Genomic DNA, 23,531 nt, shown 5'->3' on the forward strand with positions numbered 1-23,531 from the left:
CGTTATTGCACTGAAGGAGTTCTTCACAACTGAATCGGTCAGTTTTTTTTCCCCTCTCTTTAAAAGTAAAAACTGGGAAAAGTCCAAAGGTTTGTGGTCATCTACACACTATTGCTGTAAATTATTCTTAATTTAAGTTGAAAAAGAAAAATCATAAATAGTCAGACAAACAAGAACAAAGTCCATTTCATGGCAATGACTTTGAATCTTATATAGTTCTGTTTATGCACCTCGCCTCACAATAAGGCGACAAAGCCTCAAAACGGCTGTACGTGGTTCTGCTTAGAAAAATGAAGATTTCATTCAGTGTCTGTGTTGGTAGAGTGCAAAGTTATGCTGCTTACTGTCTGGCTGACAGACTGAGGAACCACACAGAACTGGCTTAAAGGGAGACAGAAGAGAAACCACTAAGGCAGCCCGCCCATTTACAAAAGGTGCCAAAGCTAACATGCTGCCACGTCGATCACACATTTGCTCAGAGAAACAACACAGACAGGCTCTAGAAAGCCAAAGAACAAACATGAACATTAGGCTCAACATGAGGTTACAAAGCAGGTCAGGTCCTCTGTGATTCTACCACCAATGCACCAAAAATAATATTTTTTTTTTGATTACTGGCTGCTCCACCATCCTTTAAAACCCCAAATAATCCCATAAAAATAAAACTGAGTGTCTGTAAAATGCAGAAGGCGAGGACACGGCTCACGGGGAGAATGAGATGGAGGTCCGGAGCATAACATGGCTGGACTCCTCTAGGACATTCCTACACAGCCGTCGTCGTTGTTTGGCTTCAGCAAAGCTGCGCCAGCACAGAGTCACTCCGGATCAGGAGGAAGTTGGGCACTAAGACTGGCTGAGTAACTGGGAGGTGGAGTGAAGTGGAGGGGTGTTTAGGCGAAGTACATGGTCCTCAGTGTGTCGTGGTGGATCTGAACAGCCTTGGCCAGAGCCTGGGGGTCCCTGCCGTTACTCTGCCCTGAGACATGGCTGCCCTCCGCACTATGACAAAAAAAAAAAAAAGTTATTAAAAAAAATAAGTACAAGGATAACAAAGGTATACAGAGATACCTGAAATGGTTAGCCCCCAGAAAACCTATGGTACTATGATTATTTAACCCTCACTGATGCGGTTTAACCACCATATTGGACGACATATGCTGTTGTATTAAAAGTCATACTATTGGCCTACATCAAGCTACAAAAACTACTACAGAGATAACAGCAAAATATTAATGCTAATTTGGATTGACTGAAACAAAAAGGTGATCATATGAAACTGTTTTCGAAGGGTACAGGCAATATTAGTCATTAGAAGTTCAAGTCCTCTGGGGTTTCATGAAAAACACAAATACAAACATTAAAATATTCGGGCCCCACCTGTCATGCTCCTTGTCGACCAGGTGGTAGCGAGCGCGGAAGGCTACAAGGTGAGCATAGTAGGCAGGTGCTGGGATGGACACGGAGCGTGTGCAGCGGACGTAGGTGTGGCACAACTGGTAAGTGAGGAGCTGGAAATCGTCAGCGGTGAAACAGTTGTCATCCCATAGTACGTGGTAGTGAGAAGGACGACTGGTACCCTGGAGGGAGGAAAGCGGAGTTAATCGCACCCAGGAGAGAAAGCAGCTCCAGCGAGAGGCAGCAAACAATGAGCGGCTAAAATTAGGTGAAGCTGGTAGGCCTGTGTGTTTGACAGTAACAGGGTTCCCTTCTCCAACAGCTGCTGAGGTCTCAGTTACGCAGTAGAGTGAGAGGTGTAGTTCTTAGGGAAATGCTTCAAACATGAACATGAGTGAAAGAGGCAGATTCCAGGTTTAACTGACAGGTGGCAGAAAGGGAAATTAATTCTGGTAATTAACAAGTAATGATTGATCAACACGTCACAAGCCAAATAATTTATTTTTTTCACAAATGAGAGACGTGCTCCAAGATTGCCTTAAAGTGAAGCTGAAACAAAGTCACCTGAAAGTTTGCGTCTGTCCTTAAAATCTTACCTGGATTCCAGCGTGACTGCAGAGGTAAAAGTCAAACTCGTATGGGTGGGTGATGTCTGTGTCCACTGTGGTGCCAGCAGGAATGTTTCCACTTCGTCCCACCTTATAAGAAGAAACAACGTAACAATATACTGGTTGAAAATAATTTGAGTTTATTTATTACAAAAGCAAGTCTTTTTCAAATATGCATTGACTGGTGTCCAATTACATCTTTTAATCTTATCTTTTAAAGATCCCAAATCTATTTCAAGAGTACATATGATCAATTTGTACATTTATAATTTCATCATCATCATCTCTCTCTCTCTCTCTCTGATTATGTACTCCTCCTCCTCCCCCCTCACACCTCCACCTCAAGCCTGATCTCCTGAACTGAAGTCAGGGCTCTAATAACCAAAAACGTGCATAAACATTCCTATTTCTTTCCAGTATTATCACAATTACTTATTGCCAGCAGATTAAACATGCAACCCTCCTGTCTCCAGACACCTTACAGTGATTTGACTAAACATCATCAGCTGGTTACACACTGTACCTTTAACTTAAAGTTACAGGTTGTTTTTCCATCCAGCTTTCCATTAACCATTACAGGCCATTGTTTCCAGATTTTAACCACATTATACAAAAACAGTAAGTTTCTAATATGACTAACTAATTAACTCCTCGGAGGAATGGGACAATTGGGAGAAGTGGTAGTTTATTTCTCACCCGCTCAGTGCGATCTGCGCAGAACAGGCGTGTGTGATGGCGTTTCTGCACGACGATGTAGGTTATCCCGGGCTGGTATTCCTTCTCGAGACTGATGCATGCCTCCCTGATGGCCAGCAGCTCATAGTACAGCACCTAAACACAAAATAATACAGTACACATTCAAAAAGTAGATTTTAGAAAATCTTATTACAATACAAGTGGGGAAAAATTACTTATTCTTCGTATCTGATGTGCACATTACCTGTTACTAATTTTAGTTAAACATTCATGGTATAACAAATAAACAGCATTTCTTTGGTGTTATTTACCAAATAATAAACAACTTCGTGTACAAGTTAAATTGGTGTTTATGTGGTGCCTGAAAGAGTTTCCACCCAAAGGAAAACTAACAATAAGCCTTGAACAATATATATTTTTTTTAAAGTACCTGTCTGAACTGGCCCTCTGACACTCCATCCCTGTAGAAAATGATCCTTGTTGGCTTGTAGCGGGTCGACTTGTAGAACTGGATTAAGAGCTCTCTCACCATAGAGGCCAAATCCTGGATGACCTCCTGTCTAGGCCTCTGGACCCGCACTGTAGCACAGTACCTGCAGGGGTGGGCATCCATACTGCCTACCACCTATAGGAGTGTAGACAATTGCAAAAAACATACAAAAAACAAAACCCTGCCATCATTTTCTGTTAAAAATTCAAAAGTAATACTTTAACCTAGCCAATTAAATAGTATCAACAGTGCAAATAATCTTCAACAACATTTCTATTTATCCGATACATTTCGGCCTGTTTTGTGACTCATCACTGCAAACATGAGCCCGAGAACAAGTACTCAAACCACTATTAACAACAACAACAACAACAACAACGATTAATTGCTTTTTAAAAGGTCCCCACAGTCAGCTGACTGTAGTCGCAGCTTGACCTCACAAATCTTAAATCTTGTAAGAGGAACTAACACTCTGAGCCTGTGAAATGCTCTTTAGTGCTCTGTATTCAAGTACAGGAATTTAAAAATAAATCCAAAGAGCTACTGAGAGTCAATATTAAAAATAAAAAATAGGAATAATGTGAGCTTGCTTAATAGAGTGAGTTAATATCCTGGCTGCAGCCTTTTGTACTGCCTAAAAAGATTTATCCAAGCCGGTAATCAGGGCATTACAGTAATCCAAGCACGATGACACCAATACATGAATAATTTCCTCCAGTTCAGCTAAGGAGGGAATATGTTGCAATTTATAAGTGTTTCTTAAACGAAAGAAACCAGAACAGGAAAAAGATGTTTCCTGACGAGACGACTCACCGCTGCAATAGATGGCTTCTTTCCATCTCCTGCAGGAGGATGAGTGACATCAGCCCCAAGGAAGATGATAGGTTGCTGAAACACAGTGGGTCTGGAAGTAAGAGAAAAGAAAAAAAAAAAATTATCTACCAACCAATGTGTCATGAAATGACACAGATCAAACGATTTTTGGCAAACAAACCTCAAGGAGAAAAACAGAGGAGAAAAAGCGCCAACTGTTTTCATAGTTTTAAACTTTGAAACAAATAAACATTGTAAATCATTTATTTCACAGCTTTTTCTAGCTCATAATGTCATAAGCAGTGTTGGGAAGGTTACTTTTAAAATGTATTCCATTACAGAATACATGCCCCAAAATGTATTCTGTAACGTATTTCATTACGTTACTCAATGAGAGTAACGCATTCTGAATACTTTGGATTGCTTAATATATTATCATGCATTTTTACAACTACGTGAACTATTGCTGTGTGATTTATTACTATTACTGGAGGTAAAGGGACCTCTGGCTAATAGGTCGGTTCGTGTCGGGCTCGTAGCCGAAAAATAGCTTTACTTTGTTGTGTGGGTCAACTTTTCTTGCGAGAGAGAGAGAGGGAGAGAGACCTTGAAAGGCTGCTGCAACAGAACTTATTGTTTCGGAGGAAAACACGAACACAGCGTACAGTCGAGTCTTAATAGCTTACTTACAACTGGGCTCGTCAGGCACTCTTCTTGGCTGCAGTGGTTATTATTACATTTACATGCTTCCAGCTCCCGTTTTTGCTCGATGACAACTCGTACCTTTCCACTCCCCTTTTTCTCCCACCTCGCGCTCACAGACACATAACGAGTATGGCAGTCCATTCTCCCTGCAGCACGGACTACACTGCCCATGAGGCTACATTCTTTAGAGCGATACCTGTAGCATTCTGCCTATTAGCTTAGCACAACAACAACAAAAAGGCGCTCTCTCACCCAGGAAACACGCAGAGCGAGAGCGTCACCCTGTAACGATGGCAACCGCAACGCTGCCGCCTGGAACTACTGTCAAACAAAACCGAAATGGTCCTGACCGCCACAATATGAAACAGGAAAGTACCGCCGTGTAATCCATTTATTTCAACAAAGTAACTGTATTCTAAATACCACCTTTTTAAACAGTACCTGAAACGCAATACAGTTACTCATATTTTGTATTTTAAATACGTAACGGCGGTACATGTATTCCGTTACTCCCCAACACTGCATATAAGCACTTCAGTGAGAATGTGTTTAAAAAAACCAAACAAAAAACCATCAAAGTCTGTTAATTTCAGTTTGAAGTTTTGTGAGCTTACCGCTGATGTGGAACCAGAATGTTGTTGATGCCTCCCAGTTTGACATTGATCTTGAGGCAGAGGTTAGAGAGGGTCTGAGGGGACGTTTTTACTACGTTCTTCACCTGGACGCATTGGGTGGCCATGCCGAGGAGGGTGTCACCCACCCGCTTCACCTCAGCTGTGGGTAATCAGAAATATTAGTCATCCTTTTACTCTATGCAGGCATGCTTGATAATCATATGTCAGACATATAAAGCCATTTTCTGCTTCGATAGAGTTTAACTTCAAAATCTCTTTTTTTTTTTTTTTTTTTTTAGAACACAAAGATATTATTGTTAAACAACACTTGGTTTAGAAATTAAAAGATCTTTGTACCATAGACTGGTGTTTTGCCAGGTAGGATCACGATGATGAGCTGTAGTCCAGCGTAGGTGTTCTTCAGGTGTCTAAACATGGGCTCCACGCTGTCAGCTCCCTGGGCATATTTACAGAAACAGGGCTGGCCTTGGATAGGCATCCCAGCATCCTTTGAGATTTTCCGCAGCTGGTCAGTGAAGCTCCTGAAAGAAGAAGAGGGGGGGGGGGAATTAAAGTTTAATGAGCAGTATGGTTCTGAAGATTAACAATCCGTACTTAACTTATACCTCCATAGAACAAATCAAATACCTTAAATAACCAATGAAACTTTGTTTCAGTTTACTTTTTGAAACTACAACAAATTGTTACTAAATTAACTTCTAAAGCAAGTCTAACATATGTATATCCACTAAGTGCTGTTTCACAGTTTAACCACTTTGTAAATAAATAACCAAACCAAGCTCACTTGAGGATCTCTTCTCTGCACTGCCTCTGGGTGGCAAAGCAGGCGATGGCCCACATCTTGATCTCCACTCCAGTGTGAAACTGCTTCCCTCTCATGTCCCAAACCCCGTGACTGGGTGTGGCCACTGTGCGGTTCTGCAATGACAGTGTAGGGTTGATCCGCTGGGGCTGGCAGTCACACAAACAAATATAATACATGGACAATGACAATGTATGGATTCATAAAACGTAAGCAGCTAGTGGGAGCTCAGCTGGTTTTCTTAATCGGCTGAGTGATTGGCTCATTATTTAGTACGGTAATATTTTTGCTGCTTTTATTCTTTCTTTCGTCATGCACATGCAAAGGGAAAAAAATTTTATGATTGACATGCAAAACAGAGCCACTAAAAATAAATCAACATTATCTGTGTAGATAATCTCCCTAAACAGCATTCATGAGTTAAGGTGTAATTAAACAGAAATCACAAACATGTTCAGAAAGATGAGAAAATGTTAGCTGAATTAGTTTGTAGTCGAACAGTGGAAGCAAATTAAAGATGATTTCTCCTCCCAGGGTTTTCTCCACAGGAAAACTAGCTAATTCATTTACTTAATGAAATTAGTAAATTAAATTCATTTACTTTTGTGTTGCACATCTCCACCTGCTAGCATCTCCTCCTTTTCACACAATTTTGGTGTCAAGAGCCACAGATTTCGTGGATATTTTGGAAAGTATTGTGCTTTGTTAAGGATGGATGATAACTTTTTTTTTTTTTAAACATCATGTAAACATTTAGAGTTGTATTATTGTGGATGATGTGGTACGGCATAGCCGTTCTGAAGTGAAATTCACCTGCTTTATAAATGTTTTTCATGTAATAATTCTGACTATGCGGCACACTGACCTTTGAGAGAGAGTTGCATAACTGCACATTTTTAATCATAAGAACAAATCTTTTTAACATGAAAAAATATACACAATTTGCAAAAAACAATCACCAACACCTTCACATATATGAAATCTCATGGCTGAAATACATGTTGGGGAACGCTTTCTGTCAGTCAGCTCCTTTCTTCATCCTCAATTTAGGTTTATTTAACTTGAAAGTAGCACAAAGGTGTGCTAAAGGGGGCAATTTTGCTTCATTTCTGGTTTTGCTGCTTCTGTGTTGGACTCTGCATAGATAGGGTTCAAACAGCTGATCCCAAGTGCAGCAAAAGGAAACCAGGTGAAGCAGAGGCTAACAGGTGCCACAAAGATTGTACCCCATTTGTGATTGTCAGTGGAATCAGGACGATCCCAGGATGCCACTTGGTTTTCTCAAAGCAACGGCAAGCACTTTTTTTGGCTGAACCTCATCTCTGCTGATATTTCCTGGTGCAAATTTGCCTCATTACACATACTTTCTGCAACTGCGCTGAAGGAAAACTGTGCTTCTAGTTTGTTGCAAACACGCCATAAGACCATACTGTTTTGGTTGTGTAGGTTGTTTCTCCCCCTCAGATTTCAGGCCCCTCTTCTACGAAAGCAGCGTCCAGTTTGGATTCAGGAGACAGACACACTCTACTTTTAAGATTAGATTTAACTTTTTTTTGATAAAACATATAGTTAGGGCTGGATCAGGTGACCCTGAATCCTCAGTTATGCTGCAATAGGTGTAGGCTGCTGGGGGATTCCCATGGTCCATTGAGTATTTCTTATTCAGTCATCCTTTTCCCAACTCACAATGTGTTAATACACCTCTCTGCATTTAATCATTGGTTCTTATTAATCTCTGTCTCTCTTCCACAGGATGTCTTTTGTCCCGTCTTCCTCCCCTCACCCCAAACCGGTCGAATCAGCAAGTCGCCCCTCCCTAAGCCTGGTTCCTCTGAAGTTTTGTTCCTGTTAAATTTGAGTTTTTCATTCCTACTGTCACTAAAGCTCTTGCTCATAGGGGCTCATTTAATTGTTGGAGTTTTTTAATAATATAAATCACCTTGAGGCGACTGTTATGGTTTGACGCTGTATCAATAAAACTGAAAAAAAAAAAAAAAAAAACAAACCCAAAAAACCCCCAAAAACTCTTCCTGTGGCTAAGTGGAGGAAATCCTGTTGTCTGCAACACACACAGAGACATGTAGAAGGACACACACATGCGTATGAAGCGTGATTTAAAGGGGAAGGTACCATAAAGGGTTCAGAGCTCACCCTGCCACCATACTGCAGCATGGGGGCTGGCAGGACTCGACCCGTCACCTGAGCCATCTCATCTCGCACACGGAACTGAAACTCCTGGACAAACGGGTCGGCGTCATAGTTTGCACTCCGCACCTAAGAAGGGGACAAAAGTCTATTTATTCAAAGACACCAAAAAACTAAATCTCCCATGCTGCATTACTTTTGGCCTACAGGACACTCACCAGCCTGCTAATCTCCTCTTGTCTGTCTGGTGCAGAGCGGGCTGTGGCTTTGATCATGGTTGATGTTTGGTTGTCTGTTAGCTTTTTAATACAGCGCTGTCCTGCTACAATGTTGCACACCTGAAAGTAAAAACAAAAGTGTGGAAGCGGTTAATCAGCTGCATTTCTCAGGAAGGTATTGAACCCAAACGAGTCACTGACAAAATGGAAACTACAGTAGACCGACTGCAGTGGAGTTACATATCTCACATTTATATCTTTTCTGTGAAATTTTAATCAACTTGTAAAGCTATATTTTACATTTTCATGTATTTAACAAGCCAACTACCTACTCAAAAGAACCCCTTTCTAAACTTCCATTAGTAGGAGAAAACAAACAGCATCACAAGATGGATATAATGGTAAGAACAACAACAAAAAAAAAAAAAAACAAAAAAAAACACAACCCCCCCCCCACCCCCAAACAAACAAACAAACAAAAAACCAACAAAAAAAACAAACCCTCCTAATTAATCCTGTATTTGGGAAATTCTTTCAGTTAAAATGATAGTGTCCTGACTTATTACAAGTTTTGAGTTTTCCTGTATGATCTTAATCATCAAGAAACCGTTCTCAAACCAGGGTAGTTTACACAAAAGAGAAGGCCCAATGCTGCTTAACACCATCCATCCTTCTCAAAGGAGACAGTGGAGCTTGTTGAAGCTGTGGCTTGAGCCACATAGTGTCATAGACCAAACTTATTCAAGGATTCTGGTATTATAATACTAAAGGCTTGAAACGTTAAACATGAAGGTAGGCTACCCAAGATGAGGTAGGTTAATTTTTTTTAATATGACCTACCTATTGAGTAGTAACATGCAAACTGAGCCCAGGTTCAATAAATCAAAAACAAGTAGGCCAGATGAGGACATGGCAGTGTTTCACTGGTAGTGCGCTGCTCTGAGTGTTAAAAATAATGTGTCAGTGCCATTTAAAAACAAACAAAAACAAAACAAAAAAACCCCACTAATGTAGTGCGTTTCTTGTTATGAATCCAACACAATCATTGTGAGCTTACTGGCCAAACAGTCGACCCTATGACCCTAGATGCGGAAAAAAGCTCATTTTCTAAAACCTTTATTTAACCAGGAAGTGAAACTTGAGATTAACAATCTGTGTTCATAGGGTGTCGTCATCCAACATAGGCAGCATTAACCTAACATTCTTAGATGCCAACTTCATGGAAACTCCATAGAAGGGCCCTGCCAGGTTTAAACCTCGCAGTCCCAAGAATTCATGTCACAAAATTCATTTAGACCTCAGGAATCAACGTGTGTCGACTGTCTTTTGTAGAGCGAGAAATGCACATTGTTCTCAATCCCAGTAGCAAGTAACCTCTAATGATTTAAAATCCAGAGACTGTTCTTTTAGGGTTTTAGGGCAAACTCCTACGATCAACATTAGTTCTTACCTCTAGAGGCAAGTAGGTGTGTTTCTGTTCCTGTCCCACCTGCAGACAAGGCAGGTGGGGATATTTCAGCTGCAGATTGTACTTCTCTCTGAAGTACTGAGCCACTGTGCGCTCAACTGTTTGACCGTTCTCAAGCTGCAATGGAAATCTGAGGATTTGAAAGTAACAAGAATGTGTTATTGTAAGCCAGCAACAGCTTTGAGTGCGAGTTAACATCTACTGGGGGAGCAATATGGAAACGTACGTCTGGAGGCTGGCAGGGCGCCGTGTTACATTGCAGACTCTGTACTTCCTACGCATGGTTCCACAGTGTGTCACTTCCACTTTAAGACCTGTAAAGATTTAAATGATAAGCAGTTAGCTCCCCCCCAACAGTGGAACTACTGATACCTCAATTACATACACGATCTTAAATTATCTGCAGCAATAAACAAAATGTTATTACTGTGACACTGTGATAAAAAACAAGCAGAGGCTGTCACTCCTCTGTGATGTACCTTTGATCTCTTTGGTGAACTTGACCCTGTGGGAGTCTGTGAGAGGGCGTGGCTGCTCGTCAATGTTGTGAATGTCCAGAACCTCACACATGAACTGAATGACTGGCTGGGCTTTGTAGAAAGCTGTGGCTGACACTGAGAAAACACAAGATGAGTTAGGACAGTCAAAATGGTAGGCCAGAAAGATTCATTTTCAGTCACATAACCAAAAGTTACTTTTGGGAAAATCTAATTGTTGCAACTTTGACCAGTGCCACAACAACAAATCAGATCAATATAAGAATGGTGAAGCCTTATGTAGACAGCCAAGACATGCCGAATTGGTTTAGAGGCTTTGATTAAGACAAAAAGGGAAATCTGAATTTGATTATAAGTCATTAAACAGCTGGACACCAAGAGCTGTAGCACATTCTGGATTTTGTTGTGACAAAACAGTAACAAATACTGAAATGTCTGCTTTTCCCAAAATTTCCTAATGACATTAAAAGTTACAGTTTTGTGCTTTTACTATCGTGCCAAAAAAAGAATTATAATACGTAAGTTAATGTGCATACACTCAGAAGACCTTTCCAAATGTAATGAAATGTAACACAAAACATCCAAAGCTTACCAATTAACATGAAGAATTCAACTAGAAGAATTAAAATCAAACTGAAGTTTACAGGAATTTGCAAACCTGCTTATAAGTCAAACAGGTCTAGAGACCAGTCAGTGTGGCCTTTCAACGTGGCAGGGATCACTGACTGGTTATGGATAGGTGACTAAGGGGAAGGCAGAATTAATTCCCTGACTGGCGAGTGGTTGCTGGCAGTCTCCGAAATCATTTGCAGAGAGAGTACAGCAGCAAAAACCTTCTTGTGATGGCTTTGGTTGCTAGCAGATTGCTCTGGTTGCCCACCGAATGCATGAAGACACCAATTTGCTTGCCAACACTCACGAACTACCCACACTGTGATAAATTCCTGAAAGTGTGACGGAAACTGAAAACAGAACATTTGTCATCAAAGCAATAGACATACCTTTTGAAATAATTCAGCAATAAGATGCAACTTTTACTCTGAAGGCAAACATTCTTAGCCTCTGTCACATTATGAGGTTCCACTACTGCACTGCAGTGAAACTTCCAAACGCGTTGGTCCATAAATTGCATCCTCCACGCAAACTATGGGCAACCGCAGCAATCTGCTGGTGACCAAAGTAATCATAAAGCAACTAGTTTCATCTAATGACTGCCTGCACCATTTAGCGCCCACTCACAACCAATCAGGAATCATATTTTCTTTGAGTAACTGGTTGGCAGCCATTCCCCAACCTGCTAATCTGTCTCCAAGTCTGTGTGACTAAAAAGAAGACAGCTGAAAAAACTCAGAAAAGAGAAAAATGGTAAAACTTGTAAAAATTTTAAGACCTTTACTTTTGTACAGATTAACTAGTAGTAGTTAAGTTTAGTGCACACACAGTAACAATCATGTCATCCTAATCTGGGCAAGAAAGCATATGCGTATTCACTACATGCATTCCTTTTAAATGTTCCTGCTTTCTTTTTTTTTTTTTTTTTTTTTCTCTTTTTGGAAGTGACATCAGAAACAGCAGCATGTGACATCACGTGATGGCGGAGCTTCAGTTCATCCTTTTCTTTTTTTTTTTTTTTCTTTTTTTTTTTAATAGGACAGGGGGAAAGAATGAAAGAAAGAGGGGGAGAGGAAGAAAGAAAACCAAAGGGGAGAAGAGACTGTGAGAAGGGGGGGAAGAGAGAAAAAAAAAACAAACAAAACAAAACAAAAAAAAAAACCTCCTGGGTCACCTGTATGGAGAGAAAGAAAAACAAAAAAAACAGGGGAGACAGCAAACAACAAAGAGCAACATAATAATAAAAAAAAAAAAAAAAAAAAAAAAGCACCATCACAATAAACTAGCTAGTCATAGATATCAATAGTTACTAAATAATAAACGATATTGTGCAGCACGCAAGATAGACAGCGCACAGTGTGCTTTGAGGCAGCAGCCAAGAAAGCTGTAGTCCGCATCTGTGAATACCCATGTGTACACCTGTGTGCATACCTGTGTGGATCAGCATGCTTGCATTCCAAAGGTTTCTCCATGTAATGATCTGCTAGAGAGTGTGGGGAGCCACAGCCCTGTCCTCTATGGTATCAAGCAGGTATGGAGGAGATCAAAACTCCAGACATCCAGAGGCCCCCAGAACACAAGAGACCAAGGAAGACCCACAGAGGGGCAGCCGCGCCACTGTCCCAGTAAGAGCTAAGGAGAGTCCCAGATGAGAGCTCATTCAGCAGCCGCGGAGCAGAAGCCAGGGGGAGTTGCAGTGACGCGCCCGTGAGCTCCGCCGGCAGCCAGCTGTGCCTGAGTGACCGAGCCCCAGGTCGAGAGGCCTGGGGGCACCCCACCTCCGAAGTGGCCCGAGCGAGCCCCAATAAGCGGCCGCCAAGGAGTGAGCCGGTGTGTACCCGGACGCCCACCCCCAGATACAAAGAACCACCAACGCACCGATACCTGAGGGAGTCCGCCACCGGCAGGGGAAGTGGTGGTGGGTGGAGATAGGCCTCCAAACCTTGGAGGGCCCGAGATGTCCCCAGAGAGGTGGCGTCTGATACCCAACCTGACATATAGACACAGACATACAGGCACACACAGACACAAACATCCATTCCCACCCTCATGCTCTCATATGTACTTCACACTCAACCGACGTGGAGACAGACATAAAGGGACGCTGTATACACGATCACACTCCCCAAGCGTACTCTACTAACCGGGTCTAGGTACCCTTGCCCCTGGAGGGGGGGACTGCACCCAGACCCAGGTGGTGTTACCCTTTTCACTGCGGTGGGGAGAGGCAGACCGCCCCGACTCCGCAGCAGCAGGGAGGCCCCCAGACCGCAGTCGGACGGCCCACTCCTCCTAGCCCCCCCGCTCCAGTAGGCCGCAGAGAATGGGGGTGAGAGAAGACTCCAAACCTCCCTCCACCCGCTCATTGTAGTGTTGATGCATGTGTGTTCTAAGGTGCAATGTGTGTTCTAAGGTGCAATGTGTGTTCTAAGGTGCAATGTTCCTGCTTTCACCATCCTTACCATCAATATTTAGCATCATCTTCCACATGGCTGGCCGTACTGACTGATGGAAGCCGAACCAAACTTCTCTTCCTCCACCTAGTGGATGGTCATAGTCCTTTGGGGAGGAGAAGAAGGATCTTCCAACAGGGGTGTACCTGGTGACGATGTAGAGGACACGCAGAGGTAAGCAGGGAACAGAAATTACACTTACTGTGATAGGAAGCGACATTCCCTGTGGAGTTCACTGGGTACAGCAAAACAAGCCATGAGTTTCATGTCTCAAACCACAGGAGGCTCAGAGGGTTTGTGTTCATGTTACTGAAAGTTATTTTGGTTAATGGATTCACCAAATGACACATCCCAAGGTAGATTACATAAAAAGATGCTTTTAATCCATCTCTGCATGTCAAATTCAAATCCCAGTGGGGTCATCTACTAATCTAAAAATACATCTACCTGAGGTATTGTAGATGAAATGCAATACATGAAATGTGCAACTCTGTTGTGGTTGAAATGCTGCATAATAAATTAAGGGAGCTGTATATCTCCAGGATGCGAGCATCTTTGGATCATATTTCCTGACTTGAGAATTAACTAACAAAGACACTACTCACATGTTTAATTCAGATTACATTATTTAGCCTTTACAGTTTTTAATCACTTAAATGTAAAATGCAACAGAGTAATGGCAAACAAGAAGCAAAGACATTCTGACAGAAATAGGACAAATGAACGAAATCTATGATTAAATTATGCAATAAGATGGCAAATGAACAGCCCTAAGAGCCAATCAGCTAGGGCTGCACGATTAATCGTTAGAAGATCGCGATCTTGATTCATACTTATGTGCGATCTCATTTCCAAATGACAACGATTTAAAAAAAAAAAAAAAAAGACGACGACGACACCGCATTTTGACCCGGGACGTAATCTGCATGAAAACAAGCGCTCACTCTTCCTTGTGACGTGTGATGCTAAAATTAGCAGGGAAAAAACGACGGAGAACACGTCAGGGATGACGAGAAAGTGACAGGAGAAAATCCGTCCCGGTCAACCACCCAAACATCAATAACGGGAACCTTATACAGCGCTTCCCCCGTCCAAGGCACAAAGAAATTACGGAGGCCATCACTTATCACCTGACCAAAGATATGGCTCCCATCAACAATGTGCAAAACGAGGGATTTAGGAAAATGATCAACACCCTAGACAAACGCTACACAGTGCCGTCCCGCAACTATTTTTCTATTGTTGCACTACCTGCTCTATACACGCAGTGTCGAGCAACGGTGGAGACGGAATTTCAAGCAGTACAACATTTTGCGGCAACAACAAAACGTAAGACATTTGTTGTTTTTATGTTTATTGTTTTTATGTTCAGTTTCAACTGTTACGAAGTTGATGTGCAGTTAATAAGTGCAATAAATATTTATACTGGAAAAGAGAATCGAGAGAATCGTGATCTCAATTCTAAGCCAAAAAAAAATCGTGATTCTCATTTTATGCAAAATCGTGCAGCCCTACAATCAGCAAGGTCAATGGGAAAAAAGTACATTGTTAGGACATGAGTACACAGCTGAGCTTCGCAGCAGTTTCAGCTGTGAGGTTGCAGGTAAATCTACTTGTTTTCATAAGAGCTTGGTAAGTGTACTTATTCTTATTGTATTCAGAATGTAATTTAGCATTTCATTTGCTCAAGTGCTTTGGTGGAATTAACCAAAGATGGTGAGGACAGCATGATGGATTGAGCAATTTATGATGCTATAACCTTATATATGTAAACTGCAGAATAGTTTAGAGATAATCTGCTGGATTTTTAAACCAGATCATCCTTCAGAAATTAAATAGAACAATTCAGACAAAGGCTTCAACTTAATATCCAGGAAGTTTCCAATTGAATGTTTCCAATTGAAGACACTTGCTAAACAGTAGACATCAATGCCAGTTATTTTGAAATAACATTAAATAATTCGAACAAATGTTTCATATAATTTTCTAGTTGTTCAGTTTAGAAAGGTGTTTATCAGCAAAACAAACCTTCACACATGTGCAAGACAAGAAACTCACTTCATGGAGGGCAGATGCCGAAGGACAACATCCACAGCATGAACAGGGTTAGTGCTCAGAGGTTTATCCAGGTCCATTGGCCCTGGTGCTCCGCGTCCTGTCAAGACTTCATGTAGCATGTGCCAGCTGACTAATGACACAAATTTAATTGAGACTTTAAAAGGTCGGTCCTTCCCACCTTCACCTGGCAGGGTGACATCCAGATCAACCTGTTTAAGAAAAGAGAAAAAAAATGATACAGGGGTTATACTTAATCAGTGGTACCAAGTGTTGAGTTCTCATTTCTCAATTAAAAGACAAAAACTTCTAGGACTCTACAAAATATGACTTATTTATGATGATCAAACTTTTTGCCCTTAATTTGTGTGTGTGAATAAAAACTATCTGTACAATCATGTCACATTGGAGCACTTTATGAATTTCATCAAAAGTGGGCCTAAGCATAAAAGTGAACATGATGTGCTTATTCGACAACATTAAATCCAATAGCAGGCTAAAACCAATCAGATAACATCTGAGTCAGGCGTCATATTTAACTGACATCGCTTTATGCAAGCAAGTTTCAATTTGACTTCTTTTCCGTGCTTTCTCTGCACATCTCTTTGGTGGGAGGGACCAAGACTTGAGTGGAGGTGAACAAGATTAGAAATGAAGAGGGGAATTTATTTCTAAACTGTTAAACAGCTTTATACTTTGATATAACCCCATGTCCAGGGTAAAAGGTTGCTGGAGTTAACTAAACCTAAACTTGTGTATTTAAAACTAGCTCAAATTTAACCCTTTCATCAAAGTGGTCACATTTGTGTACACTGCCTACTTTGATGCTGGGAGTACAATTTATTTGCATTCCAATTTCTGTAATTCCAATTTGTTACATTTTGCTTCTGATAATGCCTACATTAATTAATAAATAAAAGACTCAAGCTCACATCAATAAAAGTGAAAACTGAACTAAAACTCTGGTTACCAAAAATAAGAACCACCTGAGCAGGTGAGTTTTAGACATACAAATGCGTACTGACAAGTTCAACTCTCGGGCACTAGAAATCAATATCATAGATAAGAAGCTGCTGACAGGTGCAACCTAAACAAACCAACACCACACAGAGGATCTAGTTTCTTACCCCACCAGTGGCCACAGGAAGTGGGCTCACAGTGTAGAGGCTCTTCTTCCCATCATAAACTGGCAGCCGGTCACCAAAGATGGTCACCTTAAAATGCTGCACCATGGAGTCCACTACCTCCCTGCAAATGATCACACTGCAGCGTCACTATTAATGTATGCATAAAAGTGTAGGTGTAAAATGCAAAGGAAAAGTAAATAATGTCCTGTTAGTTCTTCTGTAAAAATCTACACAGACAGTAATGTTAAATATGAGCCAAATTACCAAATAAGTTTGGGGATTTTCCCTTACCTATTGACCCGCCGCGGGCATTTATCAGGCTTAATGTCCACCTCATACAGGTAGACATCAATCTTGGGGATTTCCACCTGAAAACAGTTGGCCAGAAGCTTGATGGATTTTCCAAGGGTGCCATAGCCCGGTCGCCGTGGCAATGTGAACAGCGCTTGGGCTTCAACGGCTCCTAAAGCAGTGACAATAAAATTATAATTATTGTTTTATTCCAAAATTAAAGTAGCCAAGAGGCCACAACCTTGGGCAGTTAATACAATGAATCATTACAAGACAACTGAAATAAAACCATCAAGATGCTATTTCAATTTGACAGCGGTGTCTGTCCAAAAGAGACACACCCTTCCTTTGCAGTAACCCCCAAGTCACTCCCAAGCTGCAGGATTACTTTAGTCTACATTTATCTATATTTGTTTATTTTGTTAATTATATTTTCAGCAGAAAAAGCTCAAAGGAATGGAAACAGTTTTATGGACATGTTAAGCAACAGCAGAGTTTTAGCTTTTACCGACTAGTATTTACTGTAAATCTAATCTCACTTCTCAATTTTTGCTCTTATACACAAATGTATTCAGTGTACGGTAAATTCATACAGCACTTATTCTTTGTACGAAAGCACATAATCTATGTTGCATTCACACCTACGGCTAGTGTGGAATCACCGATTACCCAGATGTGCATGTCTTTAGACTGTGGGAGGATGCTGGAGTACACCGAGGGGGAGGAAAGGCCCCCACCTACCAGGAGGTTCAAAACAACCTTCCTTCTTGCTATGAGGCAACAGTGCCAACCACTGCACCACAGTACCACCGAGTGTAGAGCACCCTTACAGAGAGAAAGGCAAACTGAAGGAAGGAAGTGGTTAATAAGGAGGAAAAGTGCAGACAGTGTAAGCCAGTTCTGATGGTCAGGGATGTTAAGCATTGCCTCATTTTAAACCGACAAAACTGAAAGACACAGACGAACACTGCGATTCCCACATCAATCTGATAATGGCTGTAGGAAAGGTTACAGAGTTGGGTGACATTTTAAAATAAAGACCAGCTTGGCGGTCACAGATTTCTGACTGACATGGCCTTTGCCAGACAGGAGAAGGCGGCGAGTGACACACCACGCTTATTTGACATCAATTTTCATAAAATACCAAACTGGAAAATACACATCGAAAGAAAAAAGAAAATGAAAATGACATCACACAACCACACAATTTCCACGAAAGTGACTCAGAGGATCCGCAAGACAATGTTTGCGCATACATACACAGCTGAAGCTGTAAAGGCACCAAGACTTTGAGCACTTGGTTGCTGCTGAAATGAAAGTGTGAATCAGAGAAAAGAAATTCTACAACAGTGATGAAGTGAGGACTATGGCTATGAAATCAGTGCAACTGAGAAACTGGGGGTTGAAAAAGTTAAACTGTTTCAGGTTCTGAACTCTCATCTGGATCTGAATGTGTGATAAGGAGGCATTATTGACTAAAACAATACACTTTCTGCATGATGGTTACCCCAGGTTGTTTTATTCCCTTGTGCCATTCCCATGTTGACGGCACCCATGCTGCCATAATTCTCCATGGTAACTACAACCGTGCCGACAGGAGGAGGGAAGAGCAGGCCAACATGGATTTACCTTATTTATCCCTGAGCTGCAATGAAGAAGGAGAAAAAAAAAAAAAAAGGTTCTTCCTGAGAGATATGATAGCTCAGGCAGGTAACAGGGTGCCCATTATCTATTTAAGAGCCATCAGTATAGCAAAATAAAAGATCAAAAATGTCAAAATCATGTATTCTATTTAAGCTTTTATAAAAACACTAGTTGGGTATATGTCTATTCAACACAAGGATAAGGATTACTACACTTAACCGAAACTAGATGTGAAAAATTAAAAACAAAAAAATAACCAAAAAAACCCCCCCAAAAAAAACAAGGGGGGGGGTGAATTTAAATATGTGCCGTTTTAAAAAAAAAAATGAATGCAATTTCTTTTCGTCTTCAGTGTGAGTATATGACCCGGGTTTTTCCTGCTTTCAAATAAATTTCCAGCATCTATCAAAGAGGTTTTTCGTCTTTGACTAAAGAAAATCACAATTACGAAATATTTTAAGATCCCCCCCCCACCAGTCTGGTTTAATCAACTGAAATTCTAGTTCAGCTAAAGGCAAAAACTAAAAATAATAATTATAATTAGACTTCTATTCAGATATCGGACTCTTCTATCACTTTCCATGGTTTTTATATGTAGTTTATTGGACTAATAAGTTCTTACATGCAGTCGCCTCTCCAAAAAGCTCCATTCTGAGTTAGGAATTACCCAGAAACTTTCAGCCCAACAAGCTTCGGAGTATGGATTTTGTAACCGAAGTGCTGACATTTAGCTCCATGAGTATTTGGACAATGTCACAATCTTTGTAATTGTTGCCCCTTTGATTTTGAAGCGCACTGTGATGGTATAAACTAACAACATATCATTAATGTACAGCTTTAATTCAAGGGGTTTAATAAAAGCATCTTTAGGATTTAATTATCTTAATACAGTCCCTCATTTTCAGAAACTTGAAAGTAACTAGACAATTGACTGACAAGTTTTGTTTTGTTCCCTTGCATTCTTATGAAAAATTAAGGCAAATAAGAGATCTGGAGTTGATTTCAAGTGTTGAACTGAAATGTCCATTACTGGCACTTCCAGAGGACAGGCAGCAGCTACTGCACCAGTAATGTCCCAAAAAGACAAAGGCTCACTTTAGCCTGAGCAACAATGGAGAGATTAATAACCACTTATCAGGCTGCTTCAATGTACAAATGCACCACACAACCAGCAGCCACCCACACATGGCTGTAGTTAACCCACATATTTTAAAAGAACTCCACTGATGAGATACTGTACAGCCACCACAGCACCAACACTGGAAGCTAAAAGTTTTAAAGTGCATCCTGGAATAATAAAGCAAGTGTTGGTTTAATCTCCTTAACTTTATAGGACACAAGTGTTTAAATAGTTGTGGTGTGAATATAATCTGCTTAATTAAGCAGGCAAAGTATGATCATCAAGTAGAATTTAATAGGCAAAGCTGAGTCAATCCTCACGTGCAGAAAAAATAAAATCTGAAGATGAACTCTTTTTAATGTCTCATTCTCAAGTTAATAAATAGGTATGAATTGTTCAAACATCTTATTACCATCACACTCAACATCACAGCTCTAATGAGGGGAAAACTGAAAGCAGGATTACCGCAGGATAACTTCAGCCTCAGTTTTTATTGTTACAAATACATTGGCATGGTTACCAGCTCTGCAAATATAACCCTGCACCAGAGCAGATTATGTTAAAGATTAGAGATCAGTGCGTGACAAATTACCAACTACTGGCCAATCAATTCTATGAAAAGTAGCATCACCATTAAGACCTCTTCTGAGGGAATGCAAGGGAGTCAAACATTTCTTTATAGAGCATCTAAAGTTTGTCATTTTCCTGATGAGCCTTGGTAAGAAATACATTCTCTGAAGCAACATTATTCTGTGATTTTCATACTAGCTGCAAACAATTAAAATTTTATTATTCTAAAACCCTTAATATACACACTCCCAAGAGAAGCAGATGAAAGACTAGGACTTAACAGTATTGCAAACTTTTAAACAGAAATTCAATGCCATATGAATAATTCTGTCTTAAAAATGGAGCTGCGACACTCAAATCTGTTGACAAAAGATCTTGCCATTTTTTCTTAAAATACACTTCAATTAGACCAATATAGTAGCACTTTTTCAGACTAAAGTGAATTTCATGTTGCCATGCTTCTGTTTGCATAGCATAGCCTATGCAGAGTGAAGGATTTGGGATACGCAACCTATAAAGACGTGCATGCATGCAGTCAGTCATGCAGTTGATATTCACCTTTGTGTGATCATTTATCTTGACTGCTTATGTTTGGTTAAGCAAAGTCAAAACAAAGATCCTGGGTATAATAAAATTTGCATTGTATTACAGAGCCTTGCTTACTGAAGGAAATAAACAGATACTTCCTGTGTTTAACTTATTAAAAAAAAACAAAAAAAAAAAACAAACTTTCCAGAATGAAGTCTAAACAGGATATGAGAGAACCACAATAACTTCACTTCCAAAATATCTGTGTACTGCATTACAAAAATTAATAAATAAATAGAAAAATTATAAACTGAAGCTGAGCTGGGGTTGTGCCGCTTACAGCTTAAGGTGCTGTATAAAGTCAATGACATTTATCAGTCTTTGAGACTCCAGTGAACCACTCCATTAACTGCAAATAGGTTCACAATGGTTCCAGGTTTTCTCTGTTTTAAGAGCACATCAATGACTCACCCAGGAGGTCACAGATCCCAGAACAACAAAAACAACCACCAACCACAACAACCAACAACAAAATACTGGGCAAAAATGGCATCCATGGGAGAGTTCTAAGAAAAGAACCACTGCTGAGCTCGTCTTACATTTACCACCCTTTACTACCATTGCTACTTCAGGACTTTGATGACTTGCCATAATTGAATTCTGAATCCATTAATTCTGCTCTAACAAAATGCTGAAGGAGAATGTGCAAAGTACACCAGCAAATCCAACACTGAAAGACTCTACAAAAAAAACAAAAACAAACACCAACCACAAACATGAAGGTTTTGGAGTGACCTTAAAGTCAGAGTTCGTGCTTAAATCTGATCGACATGCACTGGCATGAACTTAAAAACAGGCATTCATTCTTAGAAGCCCTGCAATCATGAGTTAAGACAACCCCGTAAAGAAGAATGAGTCAAATTTTGAAAGAGTCATTGCCAGTTATGGAAAATACATGATTGCAGTTCTCACTGCCAAGGGTGGCACAGCCCATTACTCTGTGGTAATGGATGGTTTTACTTTAATAAATTCAATAATTTCAAACCTGCAATTTATCTTTACTCGGGTTCTCTTAATCTAATATCAGAATTTGTTTGATGAGTTGAAACACCCAAACCTGAAAACATGACCAAAAAAAATATGAAATCATTAAGGGAACAAATACTTTTTCACAGCAGTGTATTTACAATGGTGCCCTGGCAAAAGAGAAAAAAGTAGTGCCGGTATGTCTGAAAACAGACAGACACGCTGAAGTGAAAAAGTTTATTGTTAAAACTTTTCAGGCTTGAAAAAGGCCCAAATCTGAAACGGGTAAAGGGGATGGAGAAAGTATGGGTCAGCTTCAATGAACCAGTCAACATCTATACCTCGTCCCTCCCAGTCCACCACTGGACTTTTCCCAACACAATCATTAACACAGAAACTGCTACCCCTGGCAAAAAGTAAATTGATTTATGACCCTCCATGCCTATCTGATTCATAATTAACAAAGACAGCATTCAGTAGGCTGAGTAACTATGGCAGCAGTGTGGGTGGGTGGATGGATGGATGGGACATACCCCCTCCCTCCCAGTCTTCAAGCACACCTGGTGGCATCACCACCTGCTTTTGACAACCTACACAGTCAAAAAAGAAACCCGTGAGACTGGTTTGGGGGCAAACACGCAAATACTAAGGGGCTAAGTTTGCCTTTAAGGGTTTGTTAATACAACATTTTTCAGGCTTAGGCAACAGCAACTCCTTGGTTATGCTTGGGGTTCAAACCCAGTCTAAGAAAAACTGGTAGAAAACCACGAGGTCAAATGTCTCCCTTGTGCAAGGCGCTCAACTGACCGGTAATCTCTGGGAACAGACACCACTGAGCTTTTTTTCTGTATGATAACCTGAACACTTTAAAAACAAAAAAACAAACAAAAACAAACAAAAACGTATGACACCAAATTGATTAAAGGAAAACTCCTAATTCAAAAACCTGTAATGTTAAATGTATGAGAAGTACCACATACGGGCTCAAAATAACTCGGCAGCACCTGAACACCACATTAGCACATTTAGGCACGGTGGTTAGTTAGTCCGGGATCCCACCTGTTGTTCCGATTTCCATTCATGGGGGTGTCTGTCCGGATGAACCGGCACTTTATGATCAATAATCCTCGTAGATTAAAATGTTCAGTGTGGTTCCGCTGGCCCCGCACGCATCAGCCAAGCTCCGCCGTTCGTGATATCTTCTCCCCGGCTTCGTTCGGTGAAGTCGAACCGGGCCGCTTCGCTGTCCCGTCGGTTAGAAGTCTTCTTGTCTCCCCACTACACCTGACCTACATAAACTGGCAGATTAAAGTTGAATGAAATGTCTTAACTCCGGACTTTGGCGTTGTAACTGAAATAAGAGCAGAATTATTATCGGTGTTAAGCTTTTTTTTAAGACACGAAGTTGGTGAAATGTCTACGGTAGCGTTAGCAACTGTGTGTAAGCTAACGACGTTAGTTAGCTTTAGCCAGCGACAACTAACAGCTAAATGGCAACCCGAGATTGACATTAATATTTACCTGCTCGACTGCTGAGTTTACTGTCAAGTCTGTTTAACGTGACAATCCCGATTTCAACTTTTTTCAAACAAATATAAGAGGCTCTCTACCTCGGCGTCCTCCTCAGCGTCGG

At 40.7% G+C, this 23,531-nt stretch overlaps 1 protein-coding gene across 1 annotated transcript; it reads right to left on the minus strand.

Moving 5' to 3' along the window:
* Positions 1-221: 221 nt before the first annotated feature.
* On the minus strand, positions 222-23,531 carry ago3b (argonaute RISC catalytic component 3b). The gene is made up of 20 exons (XM_085346999.1): positions 23,420-23,531; positions 22,958-23,249; positions 17,011-17,182; positions 16,720-16,840; positions 15,596-15,804; positions 13,547-13,683; positions 10,455-10,589; positions 10,202-10,289; positions 9,958-10,105; positions 8,508-8,627; positions 8,296-8,418; positions 6,127-6,260; positions 5,679-5,863; positions 5,322-5,481; positions 4,003-4,093; positions 3,130-3,324; positions 2,700-2,834; positions 1,992-2,093; positions 1,378-1,577; positions 222-999 (listed from the first exon to the last, which is right to left on the minus strand). Exons 2-20 carry the CDS (start codon positions 22,974-22,976, stop codon positions 891-893), a joined length of 2,583 nt encoding a protein of 860 aa, XP_085203125.1. The 5' UTR covers positions 22,977-23,249; positions 23,420-23,531; the 3' UTR covers positions 222-890.

Source organism: Diplotaxodon limnothrissa, linkage group LG22 (genome assembly GCF_057381915.1).
Source record: "Diplotaxodon limnothrissa isolate DT_005_m linkage group LG22, D_limnothrissa_male_GT1.1, whole genome shotgun sequence".
NCBI classification, from domain to species: Eukaryota; Metazoa; Chordata; class Actinopteri; order Cichliformes; family Cichlidae; genus Diplotaxodon; species Diplotaxodon limnothrissa.